General features: G+C 44.3%; 1 protein-coding gene across 6 annotated transcripts in view; it reads right to left on the minus strand.

The window, feature by feature from the left end:
* The window catches only part of rbl1 (retinoblastoma-like 1 (p107)), a 101,153-nt gene that overhangs the window by 23,884 nt on the left and 56,282 nt on the right, over window positions 1-20,987 (minus strand). For all 6 annotated transcript variants that reach the window (XM_087994666.1, XM_087994664.1, XM_087994667.1 and 3 more), the window contains 3 exons: window positions 20,339-20,515; window positions 1,746-1,817; window positions 1,523-1,616 (listed from right to left, as the gene is read on the minus strand). In XM_087994666.1, the coding sequence (XP_087850792.1) occupies window positions 1,523-1,616; window positions 1,746-1,817; window positions 20,339-20,515 (343 nt within the window). The remainder of the gene's footprint in view (window positions 1-1,522; window positions 1,617-1,745; window positions 1,818-20,338; window positions 20,516-20,987) is intronic.

The raw sequence follows: 20,987 nt of genomic DNA on the forward strand, positions 1-20,987 counted from the left end.
TAGAAAGAAAGGACAAGGGAGAACTACAAACCTGCATATACAGAAAACTGACAAACACTGACCAAATACTTAACTACACCAGCAACCATCCCAACACACACAAACAAAGCTGTATCAGAACACTATTCCAACGAGCCACCACAATGCAGCACAGACGAACTTCGAAAAACAGAGGAGAACCACCTATACAACATATTCAAGAAGAACGGATACTCAAAAAACACAGTGCGCAGATTCCTCAAGAACAAACCACGACAAGCAGACAAAACACAGCCAGAAACCCTAACCACCTTACCATATATCAAAGAAGTTTCAGAAATGACAGCCAGATTACTGAGACCCCTTGGAATCCTAGTACCACACAAACCCACCAACACTCTCAAACAAAAACTAACAAAATTAAAAGACCCAGCACAACCCATGGACAAAACCAACGTCATCTATAAAATTCCATGCAAGGACTGCCACAAACACTACGTAGGACAAACAGGAAGAAAGTTAGCCACCAGGATACACAAACACCAGCTAGCCACAAAAAGACACGACCTCCTTTCCCTCATAGCCCTACACACGGATGAAAAAAACCACCATTTCGACTGGGACAACACACCTATCCTGTGACAGGCTAAGCAAAGACATGCCAGAGAATTTCTAGAGGCCTGGCACTCTAACCACAACGCCATAAACAAGCACATCGATCTAGATGCCATCTATCAATCCCTCAGAAAATGAACAGGAAATGACATCACCACAAACCCCAGGAACCCCATCCAGGAGAAAAATATAAATAGAAAGCAGGAGACAACAGCTTCGCTTCACTTGGAGGTCGCCACTGATGATGTTACCTAGCCAGGTAATGAAACATCTGGATATCAAACCTACAGCTCAGTGAGCAAACCTACACCCTAAACCTCAACCTGAGCTACAAACCTTCACAAACCTTGCGAGTCTATGAACCTCTGTCTTGAAAATTTTGAACAATATGGGCTTCTACCATCTGAGTTCTAAAACTTCATGACCATTTGAGAAAAAATACTCGCTTCTGCCTTAAAATGGATGACCACCTCCATTTTTAAACATCTCCAGCTCTGGATTCTCCCAAAAGGGGAAACATCCTTTGCACTTCTATTTTGTCAAAACCCTTAAGATCTCTGTTTCAATTATGTTTCCTCTTGCTTTTATGAACTCCAGCAGATACAAGTCCAAACTTTTCTCAAAAGACAACCCATCCAGTCTGGCAAACCTTCCCTCAACTGCATTCACGTCCTTCCTTTAATAAGGAGACCAATATTGTACACAGTACTTTATGAACTGGACTGATGATAATACTGTAAAAGTCACATTCTAGAGTGAAGCCTGGCTTGATAAATGATACATTTTGACTTATTTTTCTTTACTCAAGACGTCAGTCACTGAACGTATTTATAAGAACCTGTCAAATGTGTCCTATTAAATGCGAACCAGTCACTAACTCAGAAAAGTTCAGAACAATGGAGTTCTCTCAGGTCAGTATGTGATTCACCTTGATCTTCCATGATTACATCTTCCCCATTATGCTCATCAAGACCAGTCATCCTTGACCATTTCCCTCCTTTAAGAAGAACACTTCTGTACACCTAAACAAAAATATTTCAAAATTATTACACAAAGGAGGTATCCACAGGAAATCAACCAGTAAAACTTCAGCCCTATGAACAGCAAATTATGAACAACATGCACAAAGAATAAAAGGAATGCAAACTCACACTGCTGTTGGCTTGGGGTTGACTTCTGTAACATTTCATTATATCTGTGAAAGATCTATCCTCCTTCGTAACCTGTAAAGACAGTGTCAACAATAACATCACAATGACCATTAAAAAGACAGGAATATATAGATTAGTATCCGAACAGAAGGGTACAGGAAGTTTGGAACAATAGACAGTTAGGAAAAGATAAGAGTCCTGAAGAAGGGTTATGCCTAAAATGTCGACTCTCTTGCTCCTCAGATGCTGTCTGATCTGCTGTGCTTTTTCCAGTGCCATGCTTTATTGAGTCTGATTCTCCAGCATCTGGAGTCCTCACTTTCTCCTAGTTAGGAAATGATGTTGGGTGGTTCTGTTATTTAATGGTAGCAGAATACACAGAAAATTGGTGAATATCCCCACTTCTGACTTTACAATGGTGGGCAAGTCATTAATGAAGCAGCTGAAGACAGTTGGGCCTGGGATACCACCCTGAGGAACTCCTGCAGAGATGTCCCGGAGCTGAGATGCCTGACCTCAAACAAACATGACCATCTTCCTATGTGCCAGGTATGACTCCAACCAACAGAGAGTTTTCCCCAGGGCTCCTTGGTGATACAATTGGTCAAATGCAGCCTAGATGTCAAGGGCTGTCCCTCTCCCCTCCCCTCTGGAATTTAGCTCTTTTGTCCATGTTTGAACCAAGGCTATAAGAAGGTCAGAAGCTGAGTGGCCCTGGCGAAGCCCAAACTGGATGTCAGTGAGTAGGTGCTGCTTGATAGCACTGATGATGACATTTTCTATCACTTTACCGACGATTGAGAGTAGACTGATGGGGCTGGGTTGGATTTGTCCTGCTTTTCGTGTACAGGACATACTTGGACAACTGTCCACATTGTTGGGAAGACGCCAGTGTTTTAAGTGTACCAGAACAGCTTGGCTAGGGGAGTGGTTAGTTCTGGAGCACAAGTCTTCAGTACTATTGTCAGAATGTTGTCATGGCCTGTAGCCTTTGCAGTATCCGGTGTCTCCAACTGTTTCTTGATATCACGTGGAGTGAATTGAACTGGCTGAAGGCTGGTATCTGTGATGGTGAGGACCATTGGAGGAGGCCGAGATGGATCATCCACTCGGCACTTCTGGCTGAAGATTGCTGCAAAAGCTTCAGCTTTATCTATCGCATTGACATGTTGGGCTCTTCCATCGAGGATGGGAATATTTGTGGATCCTCCTCCTTCAGTGAGTTGTTTAATTGTCTACTACCATTCATGACTGGAAGTGACAGGATTGCTGAGCTTAGATCTAATTTGTTGGTTGTGGGATCGCTTACCTCTGTCTATTACTTGCTGCTTATACTGTTTAATATACAAGTAGTCCTATTTGGTAGCTTCAACAGGTTGACACCTCATTTTTAGGTATGCCTCGTGCTGTTCCTGGCGTGCCCTATGCACTGTCCATTGAATCAGACTTAATCCCCTGGCTTGATGATGATGGTTGCGTGGTTGATATGCTGGGCGCTGAAGTTGCTGTTGTGCTGGAGTACAATTCAGCTGCTATTTTGGCTCACAGCACTTCATGGATGCCCAGTCTTTAGTTGCTAGATCCATTCGAAGTCTGTCCATTTAGCACAGTGATAGTGCCACACAACATGATGGAGGTTCTCAATGTGAAGGCCTGACCTCATCTCCACAAATACTGTGTAGTGATTGCTCTTACCGATACTGTCATGGACAGATGCGCATGCAGTGAGCAGATTGCTAAGGATGCTATAAAATATTTTTCCCTCGTTGGTTCCCTCACCACCTGCCACAGATCCTGTCTAGCAACAGCATTCTACAGTCTCGACCGCTGAGCCACTCTTGGTGGTGGATGTTGAAATCCCCCACCCAAAGTATGTTTTGTGCCCATGCCATCCTCAGTGCTTCCTCCAAGTGTTGTTCAACATGGGGGAGCATCGATTTATCAGCTGAGGGAGGACACTATGTGGTAATCAGCAGGAAGTTTTCTTGCCCATATTTAACCAGAAGCCACTTAATGGGGTTAGGAGTCAATGTTGAGGACTCCCAGGACAACTCTCTCCTGACTATATACCAAGTGCCATTACCTCGACTGGGTCTGTCCTGCCGGTGGAACATGATGTATCCGGGGATGATGATGGTGGTATTTGGAATATAGTCATACTCATGAAATCATACCTTACAGACAATGTCAGGCTGTTGTTTGACAAATCTGTGAAACAACTATCCCAATTTTGGCACTAGCTCCCAGAGGTTAGTAAGGAGCACTTTGCGGGGTTGACAGGGCTGTTTCTACTGTTGTCTTTTCCGGTGCCTAGGAGATGTCAGTGATCCGACCAGACTTTGTAGTGATTGGTACAACTGAATGGCTTGCTAGGTCATTTCAGAGAGCAACTAAGAGTCATCCACATTGGCTGTGTCATATATAAACCAGACCAGGTGAGAATGACAGATTTCCTTTCCTGTAGGACATTGGTGAATTACATGGGTTTTTTCCAAAACTGATTTCATCGTCATTAGTAGATTCTTAATTCTAGATATTTTTTCTCTTGAATTCAAGTTCCACCCTGGGTTCGAATCCTGCCACGGGATTCAGGTCCCAGAAAATGAGATGAGTTTCTGAATTAATAGTCTAGTGATAATACCACTAGGCAATCACCTTCGCCAATGGTGCGGGGCCAAAGGCTTTATTGGAAGTATCTAATTTGATATTTTCCTAGAATTCATCTGGAATGGAATGAGCAATGAACTTAGGGGACCCCATTCTGATCTGTAAGGTTCTGGGTCTGAGGAAGGATTACTGGACCTGAAATGTTAACTGAGTTCTCTTCACAGATGCTGCCAGACCTGCTAACTGTTCAAACAACTTTTGTATTTCTTTCTGATTTACAGCATCTGTAATTCTTTCAGTTTCTTCTTTTTAAAGGTTGTTTCTCACCTCAAATACCCAGACCCCCACCACTCTAGGGAAAAATGGCTTCCTCAGATTCCTTCTATGCCTCCTGCCTTTCAACTTTACAAATATGTCCCCTTGTTAACGACCTTTCAATGAAGGGGAAGAACTGCTTTCTATCCGTCCTTTCCATGCCCCTCAATCTCATACATTTCAATTAGGTCTCCTCTCAGCCTTCTCTTTTCTAAAGAAAAAAACCCAAACTTATCCAGCCTCACTTCACAGATAAACTGCTCCACCCTAGGCCACATCATTGTGAATCTTCTCTGTAGCTGCTGTCAAGGATACTGAAGGAGTCAGATACAATAGGGGCATTTAAGGGACTTTTAGACAAGCACATGAATATGCAAGGAATGGAGGGATATGGACCAAAGGCAGGCAGAGGGATTAGTTTAATTTGGTATCATGTTTGGCACAATGTTGTGAGCTTAAGGACACAATTCTGTGCTGTACTATTTGATGTTCTATAATCTGCACTGGGGATGCAGTCAAGCCCTCAGTGGGTGCTTTTCATCATCCAGGATGATCCACGAAGGCTTTCTTGTGCAGTGAACTGAATAACTGAGGTTGTTGACAATGTTTCAGGATGGAAAGTTAGCTTTCGAGCAACTTAGTGGACATTTTTGTGATGATCATATGTATCTTGTACATTCAGGAGGTGGAACCCCCGTACTGTTGATAAGGACACCTACATACTCTAAGGGAGCCTCATTGGCCACATGCGTGTGAGCCATCACACATGAAGCTGACAAATCCTGATGTGACATTTAAGCAGACATCCTACTGGGTTTGACTTGGTCTGAAACCTTACACAATCCTCTGCTATGTAACCAGATTGAGATATCTCAGAATATTCACAGCTGATCTTTAGAAAAAAAAGTGTTGTGAATAACTGTCATCCTTATTTCCACATCACTACGGCCTTAACTTCTCCTGCAGTGTGTATTGAGATTAATGACCGTTTGTTTTGACAGATGCCTTCGCTTAACATTTTAGTGCTCCGAAAGGTCTTGAAAGCTCAGGCATTGCCTGTAGCACCTTCTTCAAATTTGCTCAATGGCTGTTTGTGCAATTCAAGTGTCTCGGCCAGCATTACATTGGGCTGCTGGTATCCCTCTGCCTGCTGTAAGTCCTTCCCTTTTTCCAGAGGTTCCATTCTACTTTTAAAAATTTACTCACAGCAATAGCTTCTAGCTATTTCCCATCTCTAATTTCCCAGAAGGCAGTGAAGAGTCAACCACATTGCGTGGGTCTGGAGTCACATAGGTCAGATCAGGTGAGGATGGAGGATTTCCTTCCCTAAAGACATTAGTGAACCAGAGGGGTTTTCATGACAATCAACAATGGTTTCACGGTCATCATTCGATTCTTAATTCCAGTTTCTTTACTGAACTCAAATTCCACCATCTGGGATATGAACCCAGGTGCCCAGAACATTATCTGGATTAATAGTCTAATGACAATACCACTACACCTTCAGCTCTCCCAATTTCCTTTTATTAGTGGAGAAGGCAATTTTTTTTTTACATCTGTAGCCTTCAACCCTAAACCTTCAACCCTCAACTCCCTTCAAAACTTTTCATGACCTGGTTACAAGAATTCTTGGGGGAAAAAGCTTCAAGGTACTCATCTCCAGAGAAGCCCCAGCGTACAGCAAGCCCTTCATATTGCACTTCCTTCTGATGCAGTCTTCTTGTTTGAAAACACAACACCTCTTCCTTTCCTGTCAGTTACAGGCAACAATTACTTCCTGCTGACTTCTTCCCTCACTGCAGGTGTAGCTACTCAAGCGCACAGACTCTGCACCTTTTATAAAATAGCAACTGCTGTGCACAGTTGCGGTTAACGGCCTTCTTAACCCTCAACTGGATGGCCAGCATCAGCCAATGGGTCCTGTTCTATTACCAAGCTATTCCTGGGAAATTTGTTTGGTGACTAGCAGCTGTCCCGAAATGTTCTCTCTCTATTTTTCTACATTAGCTCCCAATCATTTCCAAGAAGCTAGATCAATTCAGCCTCTTGTTTTTAAAATACTGGTACAGTTTCACCTTGAAGGTTTGTCCCAGGAAGTAAGAATCTAAAAGCTTTGCTGTCCTGTCATACCATCATGGTGTCTTTATAGAACTTGTTATGGACTAGGCCAGACCACTCAAAATATTCTTAAGCAGGCAGCCCAGACCATTACTTTGCAATTTGTTTTGGTAAATGTACAGTGAAAATTATCCAGTTAGCTAGGTTGACTACCAGGTTTTAAAACAGACAAAAATATATTCACAAAATTACACAATGAAACACAAAGACCAGAATAAAGAATCCCTAAAGAACTCAGTCTATTCAAACTCATCTTAATTATGCTGTTCTGAATATACACAACACTCCCAATAAGCAAACCGCCTTAAAAGATAGTAAAAATGGAACAAATGCTGACAGATCAATGTTATAAGGGCAGAAGGAGAATTTTTGCAGCCTGTTCCCACAGTCCACTGCTGAACTTCTATCTAGTTCAGGGCTGAAAAGCTCAGCTAGAAAGTTGACCACTGCTCTTTCATTATACAGGTCACTTCTAAAACATGACCATTTTGGCCTGAAGTCTCACCTGATTACATATCGACAAAAGGCCTCTCCAAATCCTTTTTCATCTCTGTATCAAACTAGTCACCTCAGAGCCAGGAGGGATTTATGACCCCTCTGAAAAAATACCAAGGACACGATATCCTTGAGAATAGAAACAGCTTTTAGAAAAAAAGGGACCCCCTTAAAAAAACCCATCAATATCAAAAAGGTGGCTTCATTTTTAAAACCCTTCAAAAACAAACTGGTTAGTAGTCTAAAACATATACGCTATACTAACTATACACATGCAAACATGTGGCGAACCCATGTTTGTGAAATTGAATGGCTGCAACAACAACCTCCATTGCAACAGTTTGGCACTTTTGTCTGCAAATTTTTCCACAAATGTCAGTGTATATGATGCAGATGCATTGCTGGTAATATAAACACTGAAATGTTGTAATGCCAACAGCAAGCGTAAAAGTCTCTTTCTCCACCACTGAATATTTCTGTTGATGAATGTTCTACTTACTGGAAAAATACCAGATGGGTCTTTCATTCCCTCATCATCCTCCTGCAGGAGCACCGCACCGATACCCACATCATTAGCATCGAAAACCACCTGGACAGACTTTATGTAATCAGGTATGGTCAATATTGGGGCACTGGTTAACAGTTTTTAGGCTGTGAAATGCCTTTTGACAGTCCACTGAAACGTCTTGCCCTTTTTTAACAATTTGGTGAGTGCCAAATTGCTAACGTTCGGCACAAACTTTCAGTAAAATCCATTCAATCCCAGGAACCGTAGTACTGGCCTTTTCATTGACGGAGTGGGAAATTCCCCAATTACTTTCGTTTTTGCATCCCGTGGGGCCATTTGTCCATGTCCAATAACATGGCCCAGCAGTGACCTAGGCTTTGGCAAATTCACTTTTAGCTAGCTCGGTTTACCACCAAACCTGCCTTCCAAAGTCGATCAAACAAGTCCGGTAAATGTTCCTTCCATCAGTGACTAAAAGTCACCAGCTCATCAATGTAAACAACACAATTGGGTAACCCAGTAATGACCTTATTAATTAGTTTCTGAAATGTGGCTGGAGTGTTTTTCATACCAAATGGCATGACTTTGAACTGATATAGGAGCAGAAAGTGAGGACTGCAGATGCTGGAGATCAGAGCTGAAAATGTGTTGCTGGAAAAGCGCAGGTCAGGCAGCATCCAAGGAACAGGAGAATCGACGTTCCTTGGATGCTGTCTGACCTGCTGCGCTTTTCCAGCAACACATTTTCAGCTTTGGACTGATGTAGTCCACTTGGCATTACCAAAGCCGAAATTACCTTTGCTCTGTCTGACAAAGGTACTTGCCAGTAGCTTCTGAGCAAGTCCAACTTAGAAATGCAAGTTGCTTGTCCCACTTTTTCAACATAGTCCTCCAACCATGGAATTGGATATGTATCAGTCTTTGTAATGGCGTTGACTTTGTGATAGTCCACACATAACTGCTGGGTACCATCTGGTTTTGGCACCATGACTATGGGTGAGCTCCAGTCACTGTAACTCACTTCAATTATGCCATCTTGGAACATCCGCGCTATCTCCTGCTGAACCTGTGCCAACTTTAAAGAGTTATGCCTATAAGGATGTTGCTTAATCAACAGCAGCTCCTATCTCTACATCATGTACAATTAGGTTAGCACTTCCAGATTATTTCCACATATCCCCTGATGTGATAGTAATAACTCTTTCAGCTCATTTTGATTTTCTTGTAGAAGGCAACTCAATAATTTATCCCAATTTTTGACAACTTCCTCATTGACCAATTTGATTTGAGGAATGATCAATTCAGAATCCTCTGAACTTGGTTCTTTGTTCTGTGCTGTAATCTTTAACACCTTCTCCTCTTGCTTTCCTTCCCTGTCAAAATACCTTTTGAGCATATTCACATGACACACAGATTTCTTCCTGTCTGGAGTCCTTATCAAGCAGTTCACCTCACTCAGTTTTACTTCTATTTGATAAGGTCCACTAAACCTTACTTTTAAAGGCTCACCTGTTATAGGAAGTAACACCTTGTCCCCAATTGCAAAATTGGAATTTGTGATTTCTTATCCACTTCCTGTTTCACTGTATGCTGTGATACTTTTAAATGCTGTCTAGCCAACTCTCCAGCTCTATTTAATCATTCTCTAAAATTTGACACAAAGTCCAAATGGGTGGTTTCTGAATTCTGACTTATTAATTCCTCCTTAATCAATTTTAACAGTCTTCTTACTTCATGCCCAAAGATTTAATTCAAATGGACTGAATCTGGTCGATTCGTTTGGTGCATTTCTGATCACAAAATGTACAAACAGAACTCCCTTATCCCAATCATCTGAATAAACCTGACCATAAGCCCTCAACATGGTCTTTAGTGTTTGATGCCATCTCTCTCTAGTGCTCCCTGTGATTGTAGATGGTACGCAGTAGATTTGAATTGCTTTATTCCCAAGTTATCCATAACCTCCTTGAATAGTTCGGATGTGAAGTTTGATCCTTGATCTGACTGGATCTCTGTTGGTAGTCCGTATGTAGTAAAAAAAATTAAGTACTTCTTCTACACCCTTTTAACTGTAATTTTGCATAATGGGATTGCCTCTGGAAATCTAGTCAATACATCCATTATTGTTAATAAATACCTATTCCCACTTCTTGTTTGAAGTAGGGGACCTACACAATCAATCAAGACTCTTGTAAAAGGTTCCTCAAATGCTGGAATAGATATTAAAGATGCAGGTTTTATTACTGCCTGTGGTTTTCTGATTAGCTGACATGCATGACACGTCTGGCAAAATTCAACTACATCCTTGTGTAGTCCAGGCCAGTAAAAATGTCTTTGTACTTAAGCCTGTGTTTTCTTCATCCCTAAATGACCTCAAAGTGATAACTCATGCACTACTTGCAGCTCCCCCTTTCTTACTGGCAAAACAATTTAATGAATCTCTGCCCATTTCTTATCTGCTTCAATGTGTGACGGTCTCCATTTCGTCATTAAGACATTATTTGCAGCAGCGAGCGGCGGGAGCTGGGTGGAAGCAAGGTCGGAGCATAGACGTTGTTGGGAAGATTAGTGAGTGCTATTTAAGTATTTACCTCGAAGCCAATGGTCGTTTTTGCAGCAGAGCGCGGCAAGAGTTGGGTGGAAGCAAGGTTGGAGCACAGAGGCTGTTGAGAAGGTTAGTGAATGCTATTTATGTAGGTTTGTACTAGGCCCCAGGTCCTCCACAGTAGGGCCTCCTTCCAACCGTCCTCCTCTAACCTAATTAAAGAGTCCACAGACTCGCAGCAAAAAAAAGGGGTCGAGGGAAGTGCCTGGTGCGAAAGGTGAGTGTCTTTGGCTCAGGAGTCTTCGGCAAAGTGGCTGAGTGAGGAGATTACGCCACAGTTGAAGAGAGTGAAGACATGACTGCCAAACTGATTTAGTGCACTGTGTGCATGATATGGGAGGTCAGGGACACTGATGGTATCTCTGACTCCTACAGCTGTGCAAAGTGTACACACATTCGGCTTCTGAATGAGCATGTTGCAGCACTGATCAAAGAACTAGATGACTTCAGGCTCATCCGAGAGAATGAGAATTTTCTGGATAGGACCTTCAGCGAGGTCATTACACCGAGCATACTAGAAGAGAGAAGGGAGATGACGATGAGGAAGGAAGAGATGATTCAAGTACAAGAAACCCTGGGGGAAGTACCTCTCGTGAACAGGTTGACTCTCTTGGAAACTGTTGAGGCAGATGACACTGCCAGTCCGACAGGCGGACAGGCTTGCCACGCAAAAACTGGCACGGTGGCAGAGCCGAGGAGTCAGACATCATGCAGAGTCGTGGTGATAAGGGACTCCATAGTGAGAGGGCCTGAAAGGGGCTTCTGCGGCAACAGGCGGGATTTGAGGATGGTGCGTTGTCTTCCTGATGCCAGGATCCAGGACGTCACTGACAAAGTGCAGGGAATCCTCAAGGGCGAAGGTGAAGAGCCAGAGGTGGTGCCTGTCAGCACAAATGACGTCGGGAAGAGGAGGGGGGACATTCTACAGCAGGTCTTCAGAGAACTTGGAAGGCGGCTGAAAAGTAGGACTTCCAGGGTGGTTATCTCTGGTTTGCTTCCAGTCCCTTGGGCTGGAGAGGGCAGGAACAGGGAGATAATGCACTTGAATGTGTGGCTGAGGAATAGGTGCAGGAAGCAAGGATTTAAATTCTTGAATCAGTGGGGTATGTTTTATGGTAAGGGTAAATTATACAAGAGGTACATGTTGCATCTTAATAGGTGGGAGACCAGCATTCTGGCAGGCACGCTTGCCACTGCAACACAGGTGTGTTTAAACTAAGTAGCGGGGGGAGAGGACAAACTGGAAATTTAAGAAGGAAGTTAAAGGGAAAGTGAGAATAAGAGAAGTTAACAAAGACAACAGAATCAACAGAGCAGAAAACTCAGGAAGGGATCATACAGCATGGTCAAGTGAAATAGGGATTGATAGGAAGGGTGGGGGAGTAACAAATTAAAAGTATTATATATGAATGCACGAAACATAAGATATAAGGCGGTTGAGTTAGAGGCTTAGTTAGAAATTGGCAAGTACAATGTTATGGGGATAACTGAGACGTGGCTTCAAGTAGACAGGGCCTGGGAAATGAATACAGTGAAAATTCGATTATCTGAATGTGATGGGCAGGCACTATTTCGTTCCGATAATCGGTTATTCAGAAAATCGATTAAATGCCTTTCCTCTGGGGCTCGGAGTTTTAAAGTCTGCTACCTGTTCAGGAGACTGCAGCAGCACACAGCATACCAAACACCCCCCACCCGGTCCAACCCCGCTCCCTGCTCCCAACCTGGTCCAACCCTGCACGCCCCGTCCCATCTCCGGGACATCCGGACTGTACACGAACAAGACTGCTCCTACCTTTCTGGGATAAGTCTCTCAATAGCGCACAGACACACACAACATTGTGCTGCAAAGTTTTGACAGGTTCATGTTTGCCCTGCACATGACAATGTTGGAGAGGTTATTCCTTGAAAGCGGGGGGGGGGGGGGGGGGGGGTTAGGGTACACCCCTCTGTAGAGCTCTAGGGAAACTGTGGGGAGAGGGAGGGCGGGAGGTCAGTCATTTGGAGACAGTGTCTGTTTAATCACTGTCAACAGAAGAAGCGATCACTGCTGGAAACCCATCTTTGATGTAATGCTTCCATCGGGACCTCGAGATCTCCTTCGAATAATCCGATTTTCGGATAATCGAGTTTTCTCTGTTCAAGGCTTTATGCGCTATCGAAAGGACAAACTGATGGGCAGAGGGGGTGGTGTGGCCCTATTGGTGAGGAATGATATTCAGTCCCTTGCGAGGGGGGACACAGAATCAGGAGATATAGAGTCAGTATGGATAGAGCTGAGAAATTCTAAGGGTAGAAGAACCTTAATGGGAATTATCTACAGGCCCCCAAACAGTAGTCTGGATGTAGGGTGTAACTTGAATAAGGAGTTGAAATCGGCCTGTCGCAAAGGATTTCAACATGCAGGTAGATTGGGAGAATCAGGATGGTACTGGACCCCAAGAAAGGGAGTTGGTGGAGTGCCTCCGAGATGGATTCTTAGAACAGTTTGTATGGAGCCTACCAGGGAGAAGGCAATTCTGGATCTGGTGTTGTGTAACGTAACAGATTTGATCAGGGACCTCGAAGTAAAGGAGCCATTAGAAGGTAGTGACCATAATATGATAAGTTTTAATCTGCAATTTGAGAGGGAGAAGGGAGAATCGAAATGTCAGTATTGCAGTTGAACAAAGGGAACTATGGAGTTATGTGGGAGGAGCTGGCCAAAGTTCAATATCCTAGCAGGGATGGCAGTGGAACAACAATGGCAGGTATTTCTGAATATAATGCAGAAGGTGCAGGATCAGTTCATTCCAAAGAGGAAGAAAGATCTAAGGGGAGGCAGGGGAGGCCGTGGCTGATGAGGGAAATTAAGGACTGTATAAAGGTAAAAGAGAAGTGTAACATAGCCAAGGTGAGGGGGAAGCCAGAGGACTGGTAAACTTTTAAAGAGCAACAGAGGATAACTAAAAAGGCAATATGCAGATAAAAAAATGAGGTACGAAGGCAAACTGGCCAAAAATATAAATGAGGATAGTAAAAGTTTTTTTTAGGTATGTGAAAAAAAAAGATTAAGACTAAAATTGGGCTTTTGAAGACAGAAACTGGTGAATTTATTACGGGGAACAAGGAAACGGCAGAAGAGTTGAATAGGTACTTTGGATCTGTCTTCACTAGGGAAGACACAAGCAATCTCCCAGATGTAAAAGTGGCTGAAGGACTTAGGGTAATGGATGAACTGAAGGGAATTTGTATTAGGCAGGAAATGGTGTTGGAGAGACTGTTAGGTCTGAAGGCTGATAAGTTCCCGGGGCCTGATGGTCTACATCCCAGGGTACAGAAAGAGATGGTTCTAGAAATCGTGGACGCACTAATATTTATTTTCCAATGTTCCATAGATTCAGGATCAGTTACTGTGGATTGGAGGATGGCTAATGTTGTTCCACTTTTCAAGAAGGGAAGGAGGGAGAGAGAAAACAAGGAATTATAAACCGGTTAGCCTGACCTCAGTGGTGGGAAAGATGCTGGAGTCAATTATAAAAGATGAAATTACGACTCATTTGGATAGTGGTAACAGGATAGGTCAGAGTTAGCATGGATTTATGAAGGGGAAATCGTGCTTGACTAATCTTCTGGATTTTTTTGAGGATGTAACTATGAAGATGGACAAGGGAGATCCAGTGGATGTAATGTACCTGGACTTCAGAAAGCCTTTGATAAAGTCCCACATAGGAGATTAGTGAGCAAAATTAGGGCAGATGGTATTAGGGGCAAAATACTGACTTGGATTGAAAATTGGCTGGCTGACAGGAAACAAAGAGTAGTGATAAACGGGTCCCTTTCAGAATGGCAGGCGGTGACCATTGGGGTACCGCAAGGTTTGGTGCTGGGACTGCAGCTGTTTACAATATTCATTAATGATATAGATGAAGGTATTAATAGTAATATCAGCAAATTTGCTGATGACACAAAGCTGGGTGGCAGGGTGAAATGTGAGGAGGATTCAAAGTTTGTGCGAAGATTTGTAGCTTGGGTGCTTGTTGTTGTGGTTCTGTTCGCCGAGCTGGAAGTTTTTGTTGCAAACGTTTCGTCCCCTGGCTAGGTGACATCATCAGTGCTTGGGAGCCTCCTGCGAAGCGCTTCTTTGATGTTTCCTCCGGTGTTTATAGTGGTCTGTCCTTGCCGCTTCCGGTTGTCAGTTTCAGCTGTCCGCTGTAGTGGTTGGTATATTGGGTCCAGGTCGATGTGTTTGTTGATGGAGTTTGTGGATGAATGCCATGCCTCTAGGAATTCCCTGGCTGTTCTCTGTCTGGCTTGCCCTATGATAGTAGTGTTGTCCCAGTCGAATTCATGTTGCTTGTTGTCTGCGTGTCATATCATATGTTGAAATATTGGAGCAACTGGGCTTGTATACACTCGAGTTTAGAAGGATGAGAAGGGATCTGATTGAGACATATAAGATTATTAATGGATTGGACACTCTGGAGGGAGAAAGCATGTTTCCGCTGATGGGTGAGCCCAGAACCAGAGGACACAGTTTAAAAATAAGGGATAGACCATTTATAACACAGTTGAGGAGAAACTTCTTCACTCAGAGTGATGGACATATGAAATGCTCTGCCCCAGAAGGCAGTGGAGGCCAAGTCTCTGGATATTTTCAAGAAAGAGATGGATAGAGCTCTTAGAGATAGTCGAATCAAGTGTTATGGGGATAAGGCAGGAACAGGATACTGATTGTGGATGATCTGCCATGATCATAATGAATGGTGGTGCTGGTTCAAAGGGCCAAATGGCCACCACACCCACTCCAGTTACAGGTTCCACCCCCATTCCCAGCTCCACACTCACACCAGAACCTAGTTCCCAGCCTTGCTGAGTTTTCACCATCCCTCCAGACCTCCCCCTCACTGAGGATGAACGATCAGTCCTCAGCAAAGGACTCACTTTCATCCCCCTCCGTCCACGCATCAATGAATTTAATACACGCCATGACATCGAACATTTCTTCCGCCGCCTCAGAGCTTACTTTCACAATCAGGACCCCCGCCCACCTTCCGAGGACCCCTTCATCCACCTCCAACTCACTGCATCCACCTGGACACCCCGCACTGGCCTATTACCTGCCCTCGACCTCTTCATTTCCCACTGCCGCCGGGACATTAACCGCCTCAACCTGTCTACCACAACCCCTCCCCCCCGCTCCAACCTCTCACCCTCGCGATGCGCAGCCCTCCAATCCCAACCTCACCATCAAGCCAGCGGATAAAGGGGGCGAAGTGGTAATCTGGCGCACAGACCTTTACACCGCTGAAGCCAAATGCCAACTCGAGGACACCTCTTCCTACTGCCCCCTCGACCATGACTCCACCCCCATCATCACCCAGACCATACAGAACCTCATCACCTCAGGAGATCTCCCACCCACAGTTTCCAACCTCATAGTCCGGGAACCCCACACTGCCCGGTTCTACCTCATTCCCAAGATCCACAAGCCTGACCACCCTGGCTGACGCTTTGTCTCAGCATGCTCCTGCCCCACTGAACTCATCTCTACCTACCTCGACACTGTCCTATCCCCCTTAGTCCAGGAATTTCCCACATACGTTCGAGACACCTCCCACGCCCTACACCTCCTCCAAGACTTCCGTTTCCCCGGCCCCCAACGCCTCATCTTCACCATGGATATCCAATCCCTCTACACCTCCATCCGCCATGACCAGGTCCTCCAAGTCCTCAGTTTTTTCCTCTCCAAACGTCCCCAACAGTACCCTTCCACCGACACACTCATTCGTTTGGCCGAACTGGTCCTCACCCTTAACAATTTCTCCTTCGGATTCTCCCACTTCCTCCAGACCAAAGGGGTATCCATGGGCACACGTATGAGCCCCAGCTATGCCTGTCTCTTTGTTGGCAACGTAGAACAGTTCCGTAATTACACTGGCACCACTCCCCACCTCTTCCTCCACTTCACTGATGACTGCATTGGCGCCACCTCGTGCTCCCGCAAGGAGGTTGAGCAATTCATCAACTTCACCAACACATTCCACCCTGACCTTAAATTTACCTGGACCATCTCTGACACCTTCCTCCCCTTCCTGGACCTCTCCATCTCCATTAATGACGACCGACTTGACACTGACATTTTTTACAAACCCACCGACTCCCACAGCTACCTGGATTACACCTCTTCCCTCCCTATCTCTTGCAAAAATGCCATCCCGTATTCCCAATTCCTCTGCCTCTGCCGTATCTGCTCCCAGGAGGACCAGTTCTATCATAGAACACACCAGATGGCCTCCTTCTTTAGAGACCACAATTTCCCTTCCCACGTGGTTAAAGATGCCCTCCAACGCATCTCTCCACATCCCGCACCTCCGCCCTCAGACCCCACCCCTCCAACCGTAACAAGGACAGAACACCCCTGGTGCTCACTTTCCACCCTACCAACCTTCGCATAAACCAAATCATCCGCCGACATTTCCGCCACCTCCAAAAAGACCCCACCACCAGGGATATATTTCCCTCCCCACCCCTTTCTGCCTTCCGCAAAGACCGTTCTCTCCGAGACTACCTGGTCAGGTCCATGCCCCCCTACAACCCACCCTCCCATCCTGGCACCTTCCCCTGCCTCCGCAGGAACTGTAAATCCTGTGCCCACATCTCTATCCAAGGCCCTAAAGGAACCTTCCACATCCATCAAATTTACCTGTACATCCACTAATATCATTTATTGTATCCGTTGCTCCCGATGCGGTCTCCTCTACATTGGGGAGCGCTTTAGGGAACATCTCCGGGACACCCGCACCAATCAACCACACCGCCCTGTGGCCCAACATTTCAACTCCCCCTCCCATTCTGCCGAGGACATGGAGGTCCTGGGCCTCCTTCACCGCCGCTCCCTCACCACCAGACGCCTGGAAGAAGAATGCCTCATCTTCCGCCTCGGAACACTTCAACCCCAGGGCATCAATGTGGACTTCAACAGTTTCCTCATTTCCCCTTCCCCCACCTCACCCTAGTTCCAAACTTCCAGCTCAGCACTGTCTTCATGACTTGTCTGGACTTGTCCTACCTGCCTATCTCCTTTTCCACCCTCTCCTCCCTGACCTATCACCTTCATCCCCTCCCCCACTCACCTATTGTACTCTATGCTACTTTCTCCCCACCCCCACCCTCCTCTAGCTTATCTCTCCACGCTTCAGGCTCTCTGCCTTTATTCCTGATGAAAGGCTGCTCCTTGGATGCTGCCTGAACTGCTGTGCTCTTCCAGCACCACTAATCCAGAATCTGGTTTCCAGCATCTGCAGTCATTGTTTTTACTCTACTCCTGCACCTATTGTATATTTGTTAAGTAATAACACACAGGGATGCATTCACCCTTCTCCTTTGTAAATGCCTTTTGATATAACTGTTTTAACTTCTCAATTTTCTGCTGTAACTCAAATAGTCTCGCAGAGCTAAAAACACTTGCATGTTTACCTCGTTGCTCCTGCTCTGCCCCACTTATCTGATCAAAAAAGGTCCCTTATAAAGCTACATCAGTTTCCTTATTTGTGCCTTTTGAACTCTCTTGCATCAACTGTGTGTCTGTGATCTTGTCATAGAGATGTACAGCATGGAAACAGACCCTTCGGTCCAACCTGTCCATGCCGTGATCACACAATCTGGGAAAATTCCTGGATAAACATACTTCAGTTCTTCAGTCTCCACTGGCTTTTCAACTAAAGTAGGCAGCATGTCTACCGGTGAATGAGCGATATCACTTGCAAGGATAAACTGCATTCCCAGAGCTGAGAGTTTGTCCAATACTCCTACCACAAATTCTCCACTCTTCTCTGGGCTCTCTAGCCTCACTTTACATAATTGAGTGCTTTTTGTCTCACCATGAATTCCTGTTACCATCACCTTTTCTGGCAACAGTTCCTCAGGAGTACATATCTCCTCATCCTTCAACATTACGGACAGAGGATCCGGTGTCCCTTAATATTGTAACCTCTTTACTTGCTATTCCTGGCCTATGTGAATAAACTTTACCCTTGCATGTACATTTTTTAAGCAGATCTGGCACTTCCTCCTTAACCAATCTCTAATCATCTTGTACACTCTGAGGCAGTTGTCTAACTTCCCTTGTGCTTCCCGTTACCAGTCCAACAAAACTCCCAGGCTTGTCCGGTTTTCCAACATCTGGCTTTCTTCTAGCCGACGAACACTGATTTTATGTGGCCCACTTTATTACAATGAAAACATCTGAGCTTTTAAACTTTTTTTGTCCCCCTCAAGTGTTACTTTTTTACCCTGTAGTAAGTTATGCTTATGATCTTCACTGAGAGCGATCTCTCCCTTTCCACATGAGGATTTCTCTTTGCCCCAATTTCTATCCCTCATGAACTGAAATTGATTTGTGAAGCCAAACCGTGTTTTATGGAGCTCATAATCATCAGCCACTTCAGCTGCTAACCTTGCCATTTTAACTCTTACTTCTTCAACATGAGTTCACACTACTTCCTCGCTAAGGTTACCTTCCACCTTTATCTCCAGCCTTTTAAGCTGACTTTCCTTTTTAAGGGTCAGTTTTTGAAGTTCAAACGCTCTCTTTTTCTCTGTTCTGCTGCTCTCTTCTTTTACTCTTTCTCCCTCTCTTCTGCTTTTAATCATAACTTAAACAGTTTCATTTTTGCTGCCCTTTCCTTATCTCTCGCCTCTAACTCAAGCTGTTTCATTTGCAATTGAATTCCTGCCATCTCTATAGATTCTGATGGTTTCTCCAGCAAGTTTAAATGCTGAGCTACCGCTGTAATTATCTCTCCTTTCCTCACAGACGCAGGCAGGTCCAATCCCAGCTGGTCTGCTAACTCCTGCAGCTTGGTCTTATTCACGTTTTGCAAAACTTCCAAAGTCACCGTATCCACTTCCAGAAAGTTTCTGGCGACTGAAAGAGCCATTACTATCCCAAGCTTTGTCTACCAACCAAACCAACACCCAAAATAAAGAGACTAGCACCTACCACTCGCTGTTTAAAATCCCGCAAACCACCCCCAATCTGTTATGGACTAGGCCAGACCACTCAAAACCTTAAGCAGGCAGCCCAGACCATAATTTTGCAATTTGATTTGATAAGTGTACAGTGAAAATTACCCTCAGTAAGTTAGCTAGGTTGACTACCAGGTTTTAAAACAGACAAAAATGTCTTCACTAAATTACACAATGAAACACAAAGAACAGAATAAAGAACCCCTAAAGAACTCAGTCTATTCAAACTAGTCCTAATTATGCTGTAACTAATAAGCAAACCCCCTTAAAAGACAGCAAAAATGGAACAAATGCTGACAGGTTGAAGTTAGAAGGCAGAAGGAGAGAGAGTTTTGTAGCCTGTTCACACAGTCCACTGCTGAACTATCTAGTTCAGGGCTGAACTGCTCAGCTAGAGAGTTGACCACTCCCCTTTCATTATACAGGTCACTTCTAAAACATGACCACTTTGGCCTGAAGGCTTATCTGCTTACACATAAACAAAAAGGCCTCTCAGTACCCTTTTACCTCTGCACCAAACCAGTGTAATTGGAACCGGGAGCTGTTTACGACCCCTCTAAGAAAAGCCAAGGACACAGTAACCTTGAGAAAAAAAGCTTTTAGAAAAAAGGACCAGCTTTATGACAAACTCCAGCTTGAAACAATGATACAAAGTAAAAGAAAACACTGTTTTAGTATGTTTCATGATATCTGCAAATTTGCTACAGAGTGAGTTAGACGGAGATGTAATACATTCAGAGACAATCATAATTGGACAGATGACTGATAAAATGGTCTCTGATGGTTGCGTGGGGCACAGAAGAACATTGGTGAAATTTTATGGAACACCATAACGTCACAGATTTTCCAAAAGCCCAAGATGTATCTCCAGCAAACCTGGTTCAATAACCAGCGAGTAGCTTGGCATTTCAGCAAAGTAGTGAGCAAACATCTTACCTTCGCCATTATGTAGACAGCACAGAGGAGGAGCTGATCAAGGTGCCTGTCAGTCATCAGATCAGAACAATGCACCAAAGAATACTCAAAGCAAGTCCAAATCTTCCTTCGAAGCTCTGCAGACACATCCAGTTTTAGACACAAGTCACGCAGACGGACACTGGCTAGATGATATACCTGGAACGAAAATATGTTTATATTTCTGGATATTAAAGACGACAGAGAAATAGAAAGTAAACATTTCACTCCTCAAAAAACAATATTGACGTGATAGCTATTTAATGGCTTGCCTAGTAGAACAGAGAATCAGGTATCAAATGCAACTTAATATGATTAAGACTGAGGCTCAGAGAAAGAAATGTGAATTGAGGATATAAGTTTGCTTGCTGAGCTGGAAGATTCGTCTTCAGATGTTTCATCACCATACTAGGTAACATCATCGGTGAGCCTCCGGTGAACAACTGGTGGTATGACCCGCTTTTTATTTATATGTTTAGGTTTCCTTGGGTTGGTGATGTCATTTCCTGTGGTGATCCCCAACATCAAAGTCATCTCAGAAATGACTGCCAGACTACCCAGACCTCTTGGCATCATGGTAGCCCTCAAATTCACCAATACACTAAACCAGCAGGTAATGAACTTGAAAGAC

Source organism: Chiloscyllium plagiosum, unplaced genomic scaffold, assembly GCF_037043375.1.
Source record: "Chiloscyllium plagiosum isolate Xiang-an unplaced genomic scaffold, Cpla_swu_hap1 HiC_scaffold_15, whole genome shotgun sequence".
NCBI lineage: Eukaryota > Metazoa > Chordata > Chondrichthyes > Orectolobiformes > Hemiscylliidae > Chiloscyllium > Chiloscyllium plagiosum.